Source organism: Heterodontus francisci, chromosome 4 (assembly GCF_036365525.1).
Source record: "Heterodontus francisci isolate sHetFra1 chromosome 4, sHetFra1.hap1, whole genome shotgun sequence".
NCBI classification, from domain to species: Eukaryota; Metazoa; Chordata; class Chondrichthyes; order Heterodontiformes; family Heterodontidae; genus Heterodontus; species Heterodontus francisci.
Window position 1 is genome coordinate 136,509,568 of NC_090374.1, and position 20,076 is coordinate 136,529,643.

Genomic DNA, 20,076 nt, shown 5'->3' on the forward strand with positions numbered 1-20,076 from the left:
GAGGAGTAACGGGCCCACAGGATCACTGAAATCACATTATCCACGGATGTCCAGGTTGGAAGTGCTCGGAGAAGGAAGCGAAGAAAATATTGATTTTTTGAAAGGTCTGGGAGATCCAACCCATTGCAACTGGGAGGGGTTTGGGACTTTTAACCACAAAGGGTTTCGTCATCAATAAGAACTGTAACATACAAGTGTGTTGTGAGATCTTGGCAAGTGTTGAACAAATAAAGAAAATCCCTTTGTTTGTAATTTGGAATATCAGCTACTTACAAAGTATTTTAGTTAATTGGGGATTTCTTTTGGTTATAATAAATAAATTAAAACGTGAAATCTTGTGTAATTCGTGAAATTGATCTGAGGGCTCACATCTCATTTTCCACATTAATGATATCTGAGGTTGTAACATTCTGTCAAGTGTTCTTAAAAATCATTTTCAGTTGCTTAAAATCAGCTTGATTACAGAAGGTGAACTAGACATCCTGGTTAATAATGCTTTTTTTTGGTGATTTTTAAACCCACTTCCAGCTGTCTTAATAAAATTGCACCAGGTTACTGTTAAATATATCAAGGAATATTGTTTAATGCAAAAAAAATTGCCTTCTAAAACACTGCCTTATATGCGCTGGTTCATTGGCAGGTTTAATATTTGGTGATATGCAAATAAGTTTGAGTGGAAAATTACTTGAAAACTAGCGCAATTTTGCACCTGGATTTCTGATTGTGCCAAAAGCAGGAACTCTACCTCATTGTCTGTAGAAATACGTGGGGGAGGCAGTTGTGAGCGGTACTAGTGCAATGAAAATGATCTAAGGGAGGATGTAGAAAGTGGGTAATGCAGCAGCTTGAGCCAGTACTTTTGCCATTTTATACAAGACCTTGTTCTGAACCACGCTATTTTTTTGTTCCAGTCACAAACAGGAGGCATTGTGTACAAGGAAACATTTGAGGGTTTTTTTGGTTAAGTTTCTTTTACATACGCGCTTCTATATACTCTAATTTTTATAGTCTGGTTTTTACTTTAGAGAAGTTCTGCAGTGGTTCTCAGCAGTAGCCTACTGGGTAAAAGCCAGTGCAGCAGTTAGGCATACACATCAGAAGGTTTGTGTTAAGGTCCCTGATTTCAATCTGGGCAGCTGTTGTGCTGCAATTAGCACCTGGGTTATGGAAGCAGCAAATCTGGCAGTGTCCTCATTATTGATCATCTAGTGACCACTGCTGGAAGGTGTATGTGTTTAATTTGCAGGGGGAGAAATGTTGAGCTTAGCTTTCATGCCCTCCAAAAACCACCTCATAGTCACTGTCAAGTATTTATGAAGAATAGTGACTTTGGGGTAAAACTGGATAGTTTTTAGTACAATTGAATTTGTATCCCTGTGAGAATCTGGCCTCTTGTGGGTTGGGGGTATTGTTTTCCAGTTTTTTTTAAAAACTAAATTGTATTTGCTTTGCAGAAAATTTATCAATGCTGCAACTCAGTCTAGTTTTTTTTTTGCTTGAATCAACTTTAGCCAATTGATGATAATACCTCCTGAATATTATTTCATTGCTTAATGAAAGTGAAGTCTAAAGGCTGTTCCAGGTTCTCCAAAATACCCATTTATGGCAATCAAATCCTCTGTCTTTTTGGCTCAGCGGTAGCACTTTCTCTTTTTGATCAGATGGTCATGTGCTCACTGAAGAGCTTGGGATAATTACCTAGGATTACACTCCGGTGTAGTATTTAGGAAGTCCTTCATTGTCAGAGATTACGTCTTTCGGATGCGATGCTAAACCATGTCTCCATCTGCCTGTTTTAGTTGGATGTAAAAGATCCCGTGGAACTATATGAAGGAGAGCTTTCCTGGTCAATATTTATCCCTCAGCCAACTCCACCAAAAGAGATTAAATGGCCATCTATGTCATTCCTGTTTGTGGTAGTTTGCTATGTGTAAATTGGCTGCTGTGTTTGCCTACAGAATAGTGAATTCATGTAAAAAAAAAATTAATTGGTTGTAAAGTCCTTCGGAATGCTCTCAGAACATAAAAGTGCTATATAAGTCCATGTGCTTTCTTGAGTTCTCAAACAAAGATGGTTTTCCTAAATGGAAAGTCCTCAAAGGTTATTCTCTCATGTTGGCTTGGCTCAGCTCGGTTGGTTGCACTTTTGCCTCTGAGTCACAAGGTTGTGATTTCAAGCACTACGATGGACTTTATTTAATCTAGGCTGTTACTGCAATGAAATACTATGGAGTGCTGCATTGATGGAAGGTTCAATCTTTTGGATGAATTGCTAAAAGTGCGTACTCAAGTGAGCATAAAAGATTCCATGATGCCAGTTGAAGAGCAGTATGGGACTTCTCTTGGGTGCCCTGGTTACCAGTCTTGCTTCAACTGACCATTGATTTATTCCCTGTTTTGCAGAAATTGACTCCCACGTTTGCCTATGTAACAAGTGATTGCACATTAAAGAGTATTTCATTTGTTGTGTATTGCTTTGGGAAATGATCAGATACAATAATTAGTAGCTCTTTTAAGCATGACTCTACCTTTATTTATAAAGGTATTCCACTTCAGGTAGAAAGAGCAGTGTGTAAGGAATGATTTTTTTTTTTACAGGGCATGCAAAACCTTCATCAGCTCCAGTCACTGGATTGCTCACATGGGGACACTACACAAGATTTCAGAAAGAGTACACAATATTTTGGAAAGACAGACAGAATGGCAAAGGAGGAGGGGGAGCCCTGACAGTAAAGGATGACATAAGGACATTAGTGAGAAAGGATCTGGCCTCAGAAGATCAAGAAGTAGGATCAGAATGGGTCAAATTAGGAATAGCAAGAAACAGTATACACTGGTGGGAGTAGTTTATAGGCCCCCCAAGCAGTACTTATACAATTGGAACGAACATTAAACAAGCAATTATTGGAACTTGTAACAAAGGCAATGTAATAACTGTGGGGCCTTTAATCATCTTATAGACTGGGACAATAAAATTGGCAAGAGTGGTCTAGAAGATAAGTTCGTTGAATGTTTTCGGGACAGTTTCTTGGAGCAGTACATGTGGAATTGACTAAGGTTAAAGCTATCTTAGATCTAGTATTGTTACTGAAGCAGAGTTAATTAGTAATGTCATAGTCTTAAGATCCACTGCGAAATAATAATCGGAATGCCATTGAATTCCATGTTAAGTTTGAAAGTGACATGCTAAAATCACGAACAGAAATCTTAAAGCCAATTGTGTAGGTATGAGGGGAGAACTGGCTAGGTAAATAGATTAAAAGATATGGCAGTAAATGAACAGTGGGAAACCTTTAAAGGAGGAATTCACAATGTTCGACAAAAATACATTCCATTGCAAGACAAAATCTCAGCGAGAAATACCCATCCGTGACTCGCTGAGGAAGTTAAGGATAGTTTTAGATTAAGAGGCTTACAAGTTGCAAAAAAAAAAGCAAATGTGAGAGTTGGGAGTGTTTTAGAAACCAGCAAAGGGCCACCAAAGAGTGGATTAATAAACGGAATAAAAGGAGAGTAAACTAAACTATAAGAAGGTATATAACAAGGAAGAGAGTAGCTAAAGTAAACATTGGTCCTTTAGAAGCAGAGACAGGAGAAATTATCATGGGGAATGAGCAAATGGCAGAGGCATTGAACAAATATTTTATGTCTGTCTTCAGAGTAGAAGTCGCAAGTTTCATACCAGAAATAGACTGTAACCTAGGGGCTCAAAAGAGTGAGGAAATTAATATCAGGAGAAAAGTTATTGGAGAAACTTAAGGGACTAAAACCTGGGACCTGATGGCCTATACCCTAGGTTTCTAAAAGAGATAGTTGCAGAGATACTGAATGCGCTAGCTATGATTTTCCAAAATTCCTTGGAATCGGGAACAGTCCCATCACATTGGAAGTTGGCAAATGTTACACCATTGGTTTTCAAGAAAGGAGGGAGAGAGAAAACTACCGGCCAGTTAGCCTAACATCAGTCATTGGAAAAATGCTGGAATCTATTATTAAGGAAGCCTTAACAATGCACTTAGAAAAGTACAGTAGGATTAGAGCAAGTCAACATGCTTTTACTAAAGGGAAATCCTGTTTAACAAATTTATTAGAGTTTTTTGAGGATGTAACTAGTAGGGTAGATAAAGGGGAACCAGTAGATGTAGTATGCTTGGATGTGGAAAAGGCATTTGATAACGTGCCACACAAAAGGTTAATAGGAAAGATAAGGGCTCATTGAGTCATATTAGCATGGATAGAGGAGTGGTTAGCGGGCAGGAAGCAACGGGTCGGCATAAACGGGGCATTTTCAAGTTGGCAAGCAGTGAATAGTGGAGTGCTGCAAAGATCAATGCTGGGGTCTCTGCTATTTACAATCTATATCAATGACTTGGATGAAGAGACAGAGAGTAATGCTGATGATACAAAGGCAGGTGGAAAGGTAAGCTGCGGGGAGGACACAGGCTGCAAAGAGATATAGACAGGTTAAGTGAGTGGGCGACAAGATGGCAAATGGAGTATAATGTAGGAAAGTGTGAAGTTATTTACGTTGGCCGTAAGAATAGAAAAACATTTTTTAAAAGGTGTGAAACTTGTAAGTATTGATGTTCAGAGAGACTTGGGTGTGCTTGTACAAGGAATGCAGAAAGTTAGCATGCAGGTACAGTAAACAATTAGGGAGGCAAATAGCATGTTGCCCTTTTATTGCAAGGAGATTGGAGTATAGGAATAAAGTCGTCTTGCTACAGTTGTACAAAGTTTTGGTGAGGCCTCATCTGGAATACTGCATTCAACTTTGGTCTCCATGTTTAAGAAAGGATCTACTTGCATTGGAGGCAGTACAGCGAAGGTTCACTAAATTGCTCCCTGGAATGAGGGATTTGTCTATGATGAGAGGCTGAGTAAATTGGGCCTATATTCTCTGGAGTTTAAAAGAATGAGAGGCGATCTCATTGAAACAAGATACAAGATTCTGAAGGGGCTGAATAGGGTAGACGTTGAGAGATTATTTCTGCTGGTTGGGAAAACTAAAACACGGGGGCGCAGTCTCAGGATAAGGGGCCAATCATTTAGGACTGAGGTGAGAGAAATTAATTCACTCAAAGGATTGTGAATCTTTGGAATTCTCTACCCCAGAGGGTTGTGGATGTTCACCATTGAATACATTTAAGGCTGGGATAGACAGATTTTTGGTGTCTTGGAATCAAAGGATATGGCAAGTGGGTGGGAAAGTAGAACTGAAGCTTAAGATCAGCCACAATCATATTGAATGATGGAGCAGGCTCGATGGGCCATATGGTCTACTTCTGCTCCTGTTTCTTGTGTTCTGAACATTTGCATGCCCCTGACCCTAACTAGAAAAGAAAGTGACCTGAGTTATCAGTGTTCCCAATGATGATACAGGCGTTGATTTTTGTGCCATTTAGAGTTGGGGGCGATATAACCGCCAGCATGCTGATTCTACAATTCTGTAGTGCAGTTTATGCAACTCTTGCCATGAACAGAATCAACAGGAATTGGCTTTGCTGAGCAAACTATATTGTTAAATAAAAGTTGCATAAATGTGGAGATAAATCATCTAAGTGCGTTTTCCACAGAACATACTTATATGGATTTAAGTCTGTTTGATAAGCTAGGTAATATGTCTCAACATAATGTGGGTTTTGTGAAGGTTGCAATGCAAAAGCCATTTCCTTGACACCAATTGCGGGACCGATATCAGTAACTTCTTGTCACAGTTTCTCTAGATTGCTCCACTCAATGAAACTAATGATCCATGAAGAGATCTCAAACTCTAGAAGAGGCATAAATAAAAACAAAGTGCTGAAAACACTCAGCAGGTCATGCAGCATCTGTGGAGAGAGAAGCAGAGTTAACGTTTCAGGTCTCTGATCTTTCATCAGAGCTAGAAGAGGCATATCCCTCTAAAGAGCAGGAAAACAGTTAACCTCAATACTCCTACAATAAACACTAAACAGTTCCTGTATTTTGGCCAAATTGGGGCTTTGTCTCTGACTGTAGCAAGGATCAGTTCTTGATTTATCCCATACATTTTGTGTTTTCATATACTCAGGTTTTTAAAAATTCATTCATGAGATGTGGGTATTGCCGGTAAGGCCAGCATTTATTGTCCATCCTAAATTGCCCTTATCAAGGTAGCGGTGACCTGCCTTCTTCAACTGCTACAGTCCATATTGGGTAGGGAATTCCGATGAAAGAACAGTGATTATATTTCCAAGTCCGCATGATGTGCGACTTGGAGGGGAACTTACAGGTGATGGTGTTCCCACGTGCCTGCTGCCCTTCTTCTAGAAGAAGGTGATATAGGTTGCATGTTTGGGAAGGGCTGTTGAAGATACCTTAGTGAGTTGCTGCACTGCAACTTGTAGGTGGTACACACTGCAGCCATAGTGTGCCACTGCTGGGGAGAGTGAATATTTAATGGATGGGGTGCCAATCAAGTGGGCTGCTTTCCCTTTGGTAATGGTAGAGTAAGAGATATGCTGGGCCATGAGGTTATAGACTGTGGGTGGAATACAGTTCTGCTGATGGCACAGTGCCTCATGGATGCCAGTTTTGAGCTGCTAGATCTGTTCTGAATCTATCTCATTTAGTATGGTAGTAGTGCCGCACAGCACAATGGAGAGTGTCCTCAGTGTAAAGACAGGACTTTGTTTCCAAAAGAGCTATGCGGCGGTCACTCCTGCCAATAATATCATGCATAGGTACATCGTCAACAGGTAGATTTGTGAGAATGAGATCAAGTAGGTTTTTCCCCTTGTGTTAGTTCTCTCCCCACCTGCTGCAGGCCCAGTCTGGCAGTTGTGCCCTTCAGGGCTTAATGGCACTACTGAGCCTCTCTTGGCGATAGATGTTGAAGTCCCCCACCCAGAGTACATTCTGTGCCCTTGATCCCCTCAGTGCTTCTTCCAAGTGGTATTCAACATGGAGGAATGCTGATTCATTAGCTGAGAGTACATTGGGGTCCAGAGTCAAATGTTGAGAACTCGCAGGGCCACACGCTCCCATTGTATGCAACTGTTTCACAACCTCTGTGGGTCTTTTCTGCTGGTGGGGTGGTGCTAGAGGAGTCTGGGATATTGGCTGAAATGTATGAATCTGAGTACAACTATGTCGGGATGTTGCTTGGCTAGTCTGCAACAGCTCTCCCAATTTGGGCTGGGTGTGCCTTTGTTTTGTTTGGTGCCTTGGTTGATTTTATTCTTCAGCTTTTTCTTAGCAGTTTGATACAATTGAGTGACTTGCCAGACCATTTCAGAGAGCAGTTAAGAGTCAACCACATAGGTGTAGGTCTGGAGTCACGTATAGGCCAGACTGAAAAAGGACGGCAGATGTCATTCCCTAAAGGGCATCAGTGCATCAGATTGGTTTTTATGATAGTCTGGTAGTTTCATGGTCACCAGCTGCTGTGGTGGGATTTGAACTTGTGTCTAACTCATTACAGCAGCAAAATACTGCAGATGCTGGTTAAAGGTCATCAATCTGAAACGTTAACTCTGTTTATCTCTCTCCATAGATGCTGCATGACCTGCTGAGCATTTGCAGTATTTGTTGTTTTTATCCCTAAATCATTCATTCAGGCTTCTGGGTTACTAGTTCAATAACATAACCATTAAATTGTTTGGTTCGCCACAAATTGAATTTAATGAACACCTTTCAGGCAATTACCTCCTTTTGTCCTCCACAACAGAAAATATTTTAAATTTGATCTCGAGCGTTAAATTACACCTTTGATCAGTTTAGGCTGGCCGTGCCTAAAGGAAAGGGTTAACTGGAAGATTTTGGTGTTGTCAGTTTATTGAAATATGCAATTCTACTTCAACCATAAGATGTTCTGCATTTGCTCAGTTTTTGGAAAACTTGTGAAAATTCTTCAGTTACTGTGCTTCATTTGAGATGGACCATATAATAGCATTTGTTTTTAAGGTCCTTCTTTCAAAGTGCATTTTCTTAAAGCTGCATTATAGATTTAGATACATTTGTCTTTCAAAATAGAATAAAGTTGAGGAGCAATGATGGTATGGAAGTGAACTTGAAAATTAATATTGTGTATGAATTTTAAACTGTGAGCAAGGAGTTGGATTTCATATTTCTTTTGATATGACGAGCAATTTTTTTGTTCTTTTTCTTAGTTACACAATTGCCCTGACAGCACAACCATTGTATTGCATTAAAAACTAGTATTGATGATCCTTCTGACAAGCATACGGCTATTTTCCCACCTTTTTAAAGATGAAATGGGTGGTCTGGCTACATTTATTTCTATATCAATTCAGCTTATATCTTGGGTCAATTGAAAGCTGCAAAATTGTTTTTTTTTGTGGAAGACGTACCATGCTTTCTGAATAATAATTCTCGAGTATTCTTGAAAGAGCTTCTACTTAGCTTCTGAAGCAAAGAATTTTAAAGTTGCACAACCCTCAGAAAAAATTCTCCTCATCTCTGTCCTAGAAGGGCAACCTCTAATTTTAAAACCGCGCAACCTAGTTCTGGACTCACCCACAAGAGGCAACATCCTTTCCACATTTACCTTGTTAAGACCGTTCAGGATCTTATATTCTTCAATAAAGTCTCCCCTCACTCTTCTAAACTCCAGTGAAAACGAGCCCAGTCTGTCCAACCTTTCCTTATAAGACAACCCACTCATTCCAGGTATCAATCTAGTAAACCTCCTCTGAACCGCCTCCAACGCATTTATATCCTCCTTTTAAATAAGGAGACTAAAACTGCACATAGTATTCGAGATGTGGTCTCACCAATGCCCTGTATAAGTGAAGCATAAAACCCTTACTTTTGTTTTCAGTTCGTCTCGTAATAATAGATAGCATTCCATTAGCCTTCTTTATTACTTGTTGTACCTGCATATTAACTTTTTATGACTCATGCACTAGAACACCTAGATCCCTCTGCATCTCTGACTTCTGCAGTCGTTCTCCGTTTTAAGTATTACTCTGCTTTTCTTCCTGCCAAAGTGAACAACTTCACATTTTCCCAGATTATACTCCATCTGCCAGATTTTTGCCCTCTCACTCAACTTATCTATATCTGTCTGCAACCTCCTTATGTGCTCTTCACAACATACTTTCCTACCTGTCTTTGTGTCATCTGAAAATTTAGCTACCATGCCATCGCTCCCCACATCTAAGTAATTGATATAAATTGTAAAAAGTTGAGGCCCCAGCGCTGACCCCTGCGGGACTCCACTCGTCGCATCCTGCCAATCAGAAAAGGACCCATTTATGCATCCTCTCTGTTTTCTGCCAGCCAGCCAATCTTCTATCCATGCTAATATGTTACCCCCTACACCGTGAGCTCCTACTTTGCGCAATAACCTTTTTATGTGGCACCTTGTCAGATGCCTTCTGGAAATCCAAATACAGTACGTCAACGGGCTCCCCTTTATCCATAGCGCATGTTACTCCTTCAAAGAGCTCCACTAAATTGGTTAAACACGATTTCCCTTTCACAAAACCATGCTGACTATTCCTGATTACCTTGAGTTTTTCTAAGTGCCCTGCTATCGCCCCCTTTAATGATCGATTCGAACACCTTCCCCACGACAGACGTCAAGCTAACTGGCCTTTCGTTACCTGTTTTCTCTTTTTACTCTGCCCCCCCGCCTTCTTGAATAGAGGGGTTATATTTGCTACTTTGAGGTTTGATGGAACCTTTCCAGAATCCAGCGAACTTTGAAAAATTAACACCAATGCATCTGTTGCCTCATTAGCCACCTCTTTTAAGACCCTGGGATGAAGCCCATCAGGACCCAAGGGCTTTTCAGTCTGCACTTCCATCAGTTTGCTCAGTACCGTTTTCCTGGTGATTTGTAATATCACCAAGTTCCTCTCTTCCTTCCACCTCCTGATTTACAGCTATTACTGGAAGGTTTTTTGTATCCCTTTATAGTGAATACAGAAGCAAAATATTTGTTTGTTTCATCCACCATTTCCTTATTGTCTACTATTAACTCCCCATTCTCACTGTAGAGGACTTTAGGACTCACTTTACTTACTCTTTTCCTTTTTAAATACCAGTAGAAACTCTTGCTATCAGTTTTTTTTACATTTCTAGCTAGCTTCCTCTCACTCTAATTTCTTTTTCCTGATTAACCTTCTAGTTATTCTCTACTGCTCTTTATATTCTGACCAATCATCTGACCTGCCACTCATCTTTGTGCACTTTCTTTATTTTTCTTTAACCATTGGGTTTGTGTGTGGGTGGGAGGGGTGTTATTTAACAAGGGAATTTCATATTTCAATTTGTGATGATGCTTTGCTTCTTTACTGGATAAGTCTTGTTTTATAATAAACTGATAATTTTGCTGTTTATTGGTGTATTTTATTCTGGGATAAAGAGAAGAGTCTATGATTGACCATATCGGTAACTGGACAAACTTTTAAATATATTTGAGTTTTTTGAGGAAGTGACAAAGATGATTGATGAAGGAAGGGCAGTGGATGTTATCCATATGGACTTCAGTAAAGCCTTTGACAAGGTCCCTCATGGCAGACTGGTACAAAAGGTGAAGTCACACGGGATCAGAGGTGAGCTGGCAAGATGGATACAGAACTGGCTCGGTCATAGAAGACAGAGGGTAGCAGTGGAAGGGTGCTTTTCTGAATGGAGGGATGTGACTAGTAGTGTTCCACAGGGATCAGCACTGGGACCTTTGCTCTTTGTAGCGTATATAAATGATTTGGAGGAAAATGTAGCTGGTCTGATTAGTAAGTTTGCGGACGACACAAAGGTTGGTAGAGTTGCGGATAGTGGTGAGGATTGTCAGAGGATACAGCAGGATATAGATCGGTTGGAGACTTGGGCGGAGAAATGGCAGATGGAGTTTAATCCGGACAAATGTGAGGTAATGCATTTTGGAAGGTCTAATGCAGGTGGGAAGTATACAGTAAATGGCAGAACCCTTAGGAGTATTGACAGGCAGAGAGATCTGGGCGTACAGGTCCACAGGTCACTGAAAGTGGCAACGCAGGTGGATAAGGTAGTCAAGAAGGCATATGGCATGCTTGCCTTCATTGGTCGGGGCATAGAGTATAAAAATTGGCAAGTCTTGCTGCAGCTGTACAGAACTTTAGTTAGGCCACACTTAGAATATTGCGTGCTATTCTGGTCGCCACACTACCAGAAGGACGTGGAGGCTTTGGAGAGGGTACAGAAGAGGTTTACCAGGATGTTGCCTGGTCTGGAGGGAATTAGCTATGAGGAGAGGTTGGATAAACACGGATTGTTTTCACTGGAACGACGGAGGTGGAGGGGTGGCATGATAGAGTTTTACAAAGTTATGAGCGACATGGACAGAGTAGATAGTCAGAAGCTTTTTCCCAGGGTGGAAGAGTCAGTTACTAGGGGACATAGATTTAAGGTGAGAGGGGCAAAGTTTAGAGGGGATGTGCGAGGCACGTTCTTTACACAGAGGGTGGTGAGTGCCTGGAACTTGCTGCTGGGGGAGGTGGTGGAAGCAGGTACGATAATGACGTTTAAGAGGCATCTTGACAAATACATGAATAGGATGCGAATAGAGGGATATGGTCCCCGGAAGTGCAGAAGGTTTTAGTTTAGGCAGGCATCAAGATCGGCGCAGGCTTGGAGGGCCGAATGGCCTGTTCCTGTGCTGTACTGTTCTTTGTTCTTCTTATATGTTGTGACCTGTGGAGAAGTGGAGTTAGAAAAAAAACAGTGCACTCCTCCTGCCTTGGTTGTAACAATATTGACTATGTCTGATCATACTATGATTTTCTAAGCACTTTGCTAAGATTTGTTAATAGATTCCAGCATTTTCCTGACTACTGATGTCATGCTAACTGGCCTGTAGATCCCTGTTTTCTCTCTCCTTTCTTTGTTGAATAGTGCTTTTAAATTTGCTAACTTTCAATCTTGCTGTTTAGAATCTAGGGAATTTTGGAAAATCATAACCAGTGCATCTACTATCCTGCAGCTACCTCTTTTAGAACCTTAGGACATAGGCCATCAAATTCTGGGGATTTGTTTGCTTTTCGTCCCCTAAATTTGTCCAATAAGTTTTCCCTGCTGATGTTACCTTAAGTTCCTCACTCTTATTAGCCCCTTGGTTACCCTCTATTTCTGTTGTGTAACTTGTGTCTGCTGCTGTGAAGACAGACACAAAATATTTGTTCAACGTCTCTGCCATTTCCTTGTTCCAGAATCATAGAATTGTTACAGTGCAGAAGGAGGCCATTCGGCCTATCATGTCCGCACTAGCTCTCTGAAAGAGAAATTCCCTCAGTTCCACTCCCCTGCCTTTTCCGCGTAACCCTGCACATTCTTCCTTTTCATATAACTGTCTGATTCCCTTTTGAATGCTTCAATTGAACCTGCCTCCAGCACGTTCTCAGGCTGCATTCCAGGTCTTAACCACTTGTGTGAAAATGTTTTTACTCCTGTCACTCTTGCTTCTGTTACCAAATACTTTAAATCTGTGCCCTCTCCTTTTCCATCCTTTCACAAGTGGGAATAGTTTCTCTCCATCTACTCTGTCCAGGCCCCCATGATTTTGAATACCTCTATCAAATCACCTCTCGGCCTTCTCGTCTCCAAGGAAAACAGTCCTTACTTCTCCAATTTATCTTCATAACTGAAATTCCTCAGCCCTGGAACCATTCTCGTGAATCTTTTATGTACTGTCTCCAATGCCGTCATGTCTTTCCTAAAGTGCGGCGCCTAGAACTGGACACAATACTCCAGCTGAGGCCGAACTAATGTCTTATACAAGTTCAACATAACTTCCTTGCTCCTGTACTCTATGCCCCTATTAAAAAAAGCCCAGGACACTCTATGCTTTATTGACTGCTCTCTCAACCTGTCCTGCCACCTTCAATGACTTATGCACATATACACCCAGGTCCCTCTGCTCCTGCATCCCCTTTAGAATTGTACCCTTTATTCTATATTGTCTCTTCATGTTCTTCCTACCAAAATGAATCACTTCACATTTCTCTGCATTGAACTTCATCTTCCACCTGTCTGCCCATTCCACCAACTTGTCTATTCCTTTTGAAGTTCTACACTATCCTCCTCACAGTTCACAATGCTTCCAAGTTTTGTATCCTCTGTAAACTTTGAAATTGTGCCCTGTATACCAAGGTCATTAATATATATCAGGAAAAGCAAGGGTCCCAACACTGATCGCTGGGGAACTCCACTACAAACCTTCCTCCAGCCTATGATAATTTCTCCTGTCTCTGCCTGTAAGGGACCAACGTTTATTTTAGCTACTCTCTTCCTTTTTATATATTTGTAAATGCTCTTAGACTTTGTTTTTGTATTCCTGGCTAGCTCACTCTCATTCTATTTTATTCCCTTTTTATCAACTTTTTGGTGGCCCTTTGCTGTTTTCTAAAACACTCCCAATCCTCAGGCTTACTACTATTTTTTGCAACATTAAATCCAATTCTATCATTAAGTTTCCTAGTAAGTCACAAGGGTCTTGCTGAGTTTTTGTTTTTTAAATGGAATGTATTTTTGGTGAACATTTTGAATTGTTTGTTTCTTTATTTCCCACTATTTTATTTGCCACCATACCTTTGAGTCTATTTACCCAATAAACCTTGGCCAACTCTCCCATCATACCTATGTACTTGACTTTGTTTAAGTTCAAGATTCTCTTTTGGGACTGGCGTATGTTGCTTTCAAACTTAATATGGAATTCAATTGTATTATCACTTTTTTACCCAGCGGATCTGAGATTTATAATTAACCAACTTCATCGCACAATACTAGATCTAAAATAGCTTTATCCCTAGTTGGTTCCCTAAGTATCACAAAAGCATTCTATAAATTCATCTTCCAGACTACCTTTGTCAGTTTGATTTGTCTAATCTATATGAAGCTTTAATTCCCCCACAATTATTAAGTTGCCTTTGTTGCAAGTTCCAGTTAAGTCTTAATGCTTTGTCCAATGGTGTAACTACCGTTGGGGCGGCCTATAAACTACCCTCACCAGCGTTTCTGACTTTTTATTCCTAATCTGCTTCCATACTGATACCACTTCCTGAACCTCTGAGCCAAGATGCTTTCTCACTACTGTCTTTATGCTATCCTTTACTATGACAGCTGCTCCTCCTCCTTTTCCATTCTGCCTGTCTTTTCAATATGTTGAGTACCCTAGAATATTTATTTCCCAAACTTGGTCACCTTGTAACCATGTCTGTCTGATGACAATTAGATCTAAACCATTTATCTCTATTTGTGCTGCTAGTTCATCTGTCTTATTGTGACTGCTTTGCATACTCTGATAAAGAGCCCTAAATTTTATTTTTTTGCTACTATTGTTTGCATGGACTTTATTTGCTGATGCACTATTACCATTAAACTTTCTGTCCCCCTCTGCTTGTCTTTACTCAAATTGCTACCCTGCTGTATTGCCTTGACTTTTTTTTGTCCTCCGATTTCTAAATCTCCCTTCGCTTGAACGACCCACTCCCCACCCCTTAGTTTAAAGCCCTATCCACAGCCCTAGTTATACGATTCACCAGGACACTGAACCCAGCCTGGTTTAAGTGGATCCCATCCCAATGGGAGAGCACCCTCTTTCCCCAGTGCTCCATAAATTGAAACCCATTCTTCCCACACCAGTTTTTGAGCCAGGTGTTTAATTCTCTAATCTGCTTGCCCCTGTGCCAGTTGGTGCATGGATAAGTTACAATCTAGAGATTTATTACATTTTTGAGGTTCTGTATTTTTAATTTGGACCCTAACTCCTCAATCCCTCTCAGCAGAACACTATTTCTAGCTCTACCAATATCAGTTTCTACATTTTGTAATGCCTTTAACACACTCTGAAGATCCCAAAGCACTTCAAAACCAATGACTTTGTTTGAAGTGTAGTCTGTGTTGTCATAAACATCAGTGAGAAGAAGACAAGTTAATCTATTTTCATGGTTTTGATTGAAGAATAAATGTTGGCCAGGGCATCGAGAGAACTCCTTTTGCTCTTGTTCAAATAGTGCCATGGAATCTTTTGCATGGATAGGCCATGGGTTTAACATCTTATTTGAAAAATGGCACCTCCAACAATGAAGTACTCCTTCAGTACTGCACTTAAGTATCAAATGTGGATTAGGTGCTTTAGTCCCAGGAATGGGGCTGGAACCTACAACTTTTGACTTGGAGATGTTAGTCAGACAAAGCTGGCACTCAAAGGTCATAGACACATAGAGTCATTAATGGCATGGAAGGAGACCATTTAGCCCATTTAGTCTATGCCAGCTCTCTGTGGAGCAATCCAGTCAGTCCCATTCTCCCACTCGATCCCCATACCCCTGCAAGTTTATTTTCTTCAAGTGCCTGCCCAATTTCTTTTTGAAATTATTTGTTTCCACCACCCTGGTGGCCAAGGTCATTACCACTCGCTGTGTAAAAAAAAAAAGCTGTTCCTCACATCCCCCTGTATCTCTTGCTCAAAACCTTTAATCTGTGTCCCCTAGTCCTTGTACCATCAGTTAATGGGAATAGTTTTTCCTTGTCCAACTTATCTAAACCTGACGTAATCTTGTATACTTCTATCAAATCTCTCCTCAATCACCTTTGCTCCAGGGAGAACAACCCCAACTTTTTCAACCTAATCTTGCAACTGAAATCTCCCCTCCTTGGAACCATTCTGGTAAATTTCTTCTGCACCCTCTCAAGGACTCTCGCGTATTTCCTAAAGTGTGGTGACCGGAACTGGACGCAATACTCTAGTTGGGGCCTAACCAGAGCTTTATAAAGGTTTAGCATAGCTTCCCTGCTTTTGTAATCTATGCCTCTATTTATGAAGCCCAAAATCCCATAGATTTGCTAACCACTCTCTCAATATCTCCTGCCACCTTCAAAGATCGATGCACATGCACCCCCAGGTCCCTTTGGTCCCGCACACTCTTTAGAACTGTGCCATTAGTCTATTACCTCACCCTATCCTTTCTTCAGAATACATCACCTCACACTTGTCTGTATTAAATTCCATCTGCCATTTGTCTAACCATTCTGCTAACCTATCTATGTCCTGTTGCAGGCGGCTGATATCATCCTCACTGTTTGCCATTGCTTCAAGTTTGGTATCATTGTCAAATCTTGAAATTCTACTCTGTATTCTAAGATCCAGGTCATTTTTATATATATATATATATATATATATATATATATATATAATCAAAAAAAATCAGTGGTCCGAGCACTGACTATTGGGGAACACCACTGTCTGCCGTCCTCCAGTCTGAAAAACAATCATCTATCGCGCCTTGCTGTTTTCATAGAGTCATAGGGTTATACAGCACAGAAACAGGCCCTTCGGCCCCTCGTGTCTGTGCCGGCCATCAAGCACCTATCTATTCCAATGCCATTTTCCAGCACTTGGCCCGCAGCCTTGTAAGCGATGGCGTTTCAAGTGCACATCTAAATACTTCTTAAATGTGGTGAGGGTTCCTGCCTCTACCACCCCTTCAGATAGTGTGTTCCAGATTCCAACCACCCTCTGGGTGAAAATTTTTTTCCTCAAATCCCCTCTAAACCTCCTGCCCCTTACCTTAAATCTATGCCGCCTGGTTAAGTTTCTTCCTATCTAACCTATCAATGCCCCTCATAATTTTGTATACCTCAATCATGTCCCCCCTCAGCCATCTCTGCTCTAAGGAAAGCAACCCTAGCCTATCCAGTCTCTTCATAGCTGAAATGCTCCAGCCCAGGCAACATCCTGGTGAATAAAAGCAAAATACTGCGGATGCTGGAAATCTGAAATAAAAACAAGAAATGCTGGAAATACTCAGCAGGTCTGGCAGCATCCGTGGAGAGAGATGCAGAGCCAACCTTCAGATCAGTGAAGAAGGGTCACTGACCCGAAACGTCAACTCTACCTCTCACTCCACAGACGCCGCCAGACCTGCCGAGCACCTCCAGCATTTCTTGCCTTCATAACATCCTGGTGAATCTCCTCTGCACCCTCTCCAGCGCAATCACATCCTTCCTAGTGTGGTGACCAAAACAGTCCACAGTACTCCAGCTATATCATTTTAATAGTATGGAAACCAGAACTGTTACAGCACAAGACTCTATACAAATTTAACTAACTTCTCTGCTATTCAATTCTATCCCTCTAGAAATAAATGCCCGTGTTTTCTTTACTTTATTTCTTAAAAAATTGATTTTTTGGCCTGGATTTTACAGTACTAATGACAACAAAACTTTCCTGCCTTTCCCCATACCCTTAACTCCCTTGTAGATCAAAAATCTGTCTAACTCAGCCTTGAATATATTCAATGACCCAGCCTCCACTGCTCTCTGGGGAAGAGATTTCCAAAGATTAACGACCCTCAGAGAAGAAATTCCTCCTCTTTTCATCTTAAATGGGAGAACCCTTATTCTGAAACTAGTTCTAGATTCCTCCAAAAGGGAAAACATTCTCTCAGCAATTACCCTATCAAGCCCCCTCAGAATCTTCTATGTTTCAATAAGATCACCTCTCATTCTTCTAAACTCCAATGAGTATAGGCCCACCATGCTCAACCTTTCTCCTAGGCATCCTTAAGCCAATTTTTTCTCCGATTGGACCCTGACCCTTCTGTCCCATGAGCCTCAATTTTGTTGTAGTACTTTATCAAATGCTTTCTTAATAGTTTATGAACAGTACCCAAGTGTGGCCCTTGCATTTCTGGAAAACTACCATTTGTACAATTATCTGTAATTTGAAGAATCTAAATCATTTACAGAGCATGTTGTTGAAATATTGTTGAATGTTGAAAATCCATGTTTTTTCTTGAAACTGTGCTGCTCAAAAGAATTCCCACAGCTTAATGGTAAAAGTTATTTCTCAAGCAAATGCTAAATGTGTATTCATTTTGTTTATTTTCTTCCTCAGCCTATAGATGCAATGCATGACAAGGGGATGGCTGACGAAATGCATTATGGTCAGATGAAAAGTATGGGAATGAGGGCTGCTCATGCTGGAATGGGGCCACCACAGAGTCCTATGGATCAGCATTCTCAAGGTATGCTTGATACATGTTTGTGTTAATCTGAAGTTGTTTTTCCTTTCAATATTTTCAGTTTCTTTTACTAACCTTTCATTTTCAGTTCTTTTTTCTAATTGACAATTGTTACTTGCTTTAATGCTGCAATGGATAACTATTGGCAATTGATGTTTGGTTCCTTAACCAATCTATAATAAAGTTGTGTATTCGGGACACACTTCCTGGCAGCTTACTAGTAGTATTATAATATTTTTTGCTGTCACACTTTGTTGATTGGCTCAGAATAGGATGGCAGCAAATTAGAGCTGATGCGGTAGGAGCCGTGTGAATCAAAAGCAAGGCAAGCAGCTAGGTAGCTGCAACTGAGAAACAACAAAGGACAAATTCAACCAACCAGTCCTAAATGAGCATTCAGGCGAATGTACCAGTTACCCAAACTAATCATCCAAAATTTCAAATATATTTTTGTCTGCCATTTTACCCCTCTAGTAACTGACATTAGGTTTTGCATAGAATAAAAAATATTTTAAAAACTCTCAATAACTGAAATTTACCCACTGAATTGTCTTTTATATTTGTTATGTCCTTCGTTAGAGTTTTTAGTTGAAGGCTTCAGCATTGCCCAGAATCCTGGACGTGATATTTTTGCCTTGCATTTTTTAAACTGACTCCAGACTCTGGTCTGTATGTGTGTACAAGTTTGTAGGATTCATTAGTAGTGTTTAATGAAATTATTTGAAGAAGATTTGGAGGATATATTTCAAAAGCTTTATTCAAGTAAAATTTATATTGTGTAAAGGCAAAGCCTCACTTAATATATGACTGGTTTATTACACACAGCACCTTTTTACGTTTGTATTATAAACAGTTCATTTTTCTCAGTCAAATTGTGTATGTCCATAATATTTTAGTTTGAATGTTTTTTGAAAAGGATTTGAATGCAAACTGATGAATTTGAGTAAGTTTTCAATTAAATTTAAATAAAAGCTATCAATGTTTTTACTTCTGTCAAGGCCCCAAGCTGCCAGATGCCATAATTTCCTCATCATTCTAATTTGAATTATCTTCTAAGAAATGAATTGAATTTTGCGATCTTCTCGAGCACACAGCCTCTGATTATACTCAGCTGTGTTCTATTGGTAGTTAGGAACTGTTAAGCATTCTAATTAATGACAGTTGTGTGTGAGAGAAAGATGAGATAGACTGAAATGAGCCAAAGTGCACATTCTGTGCTCCATAATTCTGCCAAATGCTTGGTTTTCCTCCTTAACAATGATGCCAGACTCCCTGTCCCAGCCTCAGTTCTGTCAAATCCCAAAATTGCCCAAGTATGGCTAGCTACTTCCAGCTGGTACATCTTGCATAACCATCTTTCTGTGGATCCTCAGCTTTAAAAATTAAATATGCAGCGGTAAAGAAATATGTCACTCATTGAGTTTTCACTGAATAATGGACAAAATTGCAGAATTCAATCCCTAAAGCTATGACAAAAAAATCCCAGAAAACCATATACTGAAACTTGATTAATTCAGTCACCATAACTTGGTCTTAATATTATGCTGCAAATGGCATAAATACCCCAATTATTGCAAAACTGCATATCCACCAATTTGCTGTGAGAAGTGCCTTTTGGAGATCTGCTGTTCTAGCCTTAACTTGGGTTAATTTGTTTTCAAATTGTAATTAAAGTATCTTATTCTAATTGTCACTGTCAACAGCCACCTATTTTTTTTTGGGCCTGTTTACAATATGGTGTAAGATCCATCCCAATTATATTTCTGGATAAAATGGTTCTGCGCTCTTGGTTTTCTGTTTCTCACTTTTCCTTTCCTCCTCTCCCCACTGCCAAACAAAGGAATGAGGTTGGTATCAGAATTTGCAGTGATTTCGTCTTCTAAAGCTAGGATACCACATCCCCCCCTCCCCGCCCAGTGTCGTCTTTTCTTCAGTGAGGGCAAGAAGACTATGTGAGGGTTAGGTGTGTGTCAGGCACAAATTGAAGGCAGGATATTTACAGATCTATAGATTCCTCAGTGGTGTTTATAAACTAATAATGCCAGCCGTGGCTTATTTTCTGTAAACCATTCTCTTGGATATCTTT

General features: G+C 40.3%; 1 protein-coding gene across 6 annotated transcripts in view; it reads left to right on the forward strand.

The window, feature by feature from the left end:
• Positions 1-20,076, forward strand: part of smarca2 (SWI/SNF related, matrix associated, actin dependent regulator of chromatin, subfamily a, member 2) — a 211,363-nt gene that overhangs the window by 15,368 nt on the left and 175,919 nt on the right. For all 6 annotated transcript variants that reach the window (XM_068030208.1, XM_068030207.1, XM_068030205.1 and 3 more), the window contains one exon: positions 17,864-17,993. In XM_068030208.1, the coding sequence (XP_067886309.1) occupies positions 17,864-17,993 (130 nt within the window). The remainder of the gene's footprint in view (positions 1-17,863; positions 17,994-20,076) is intronic.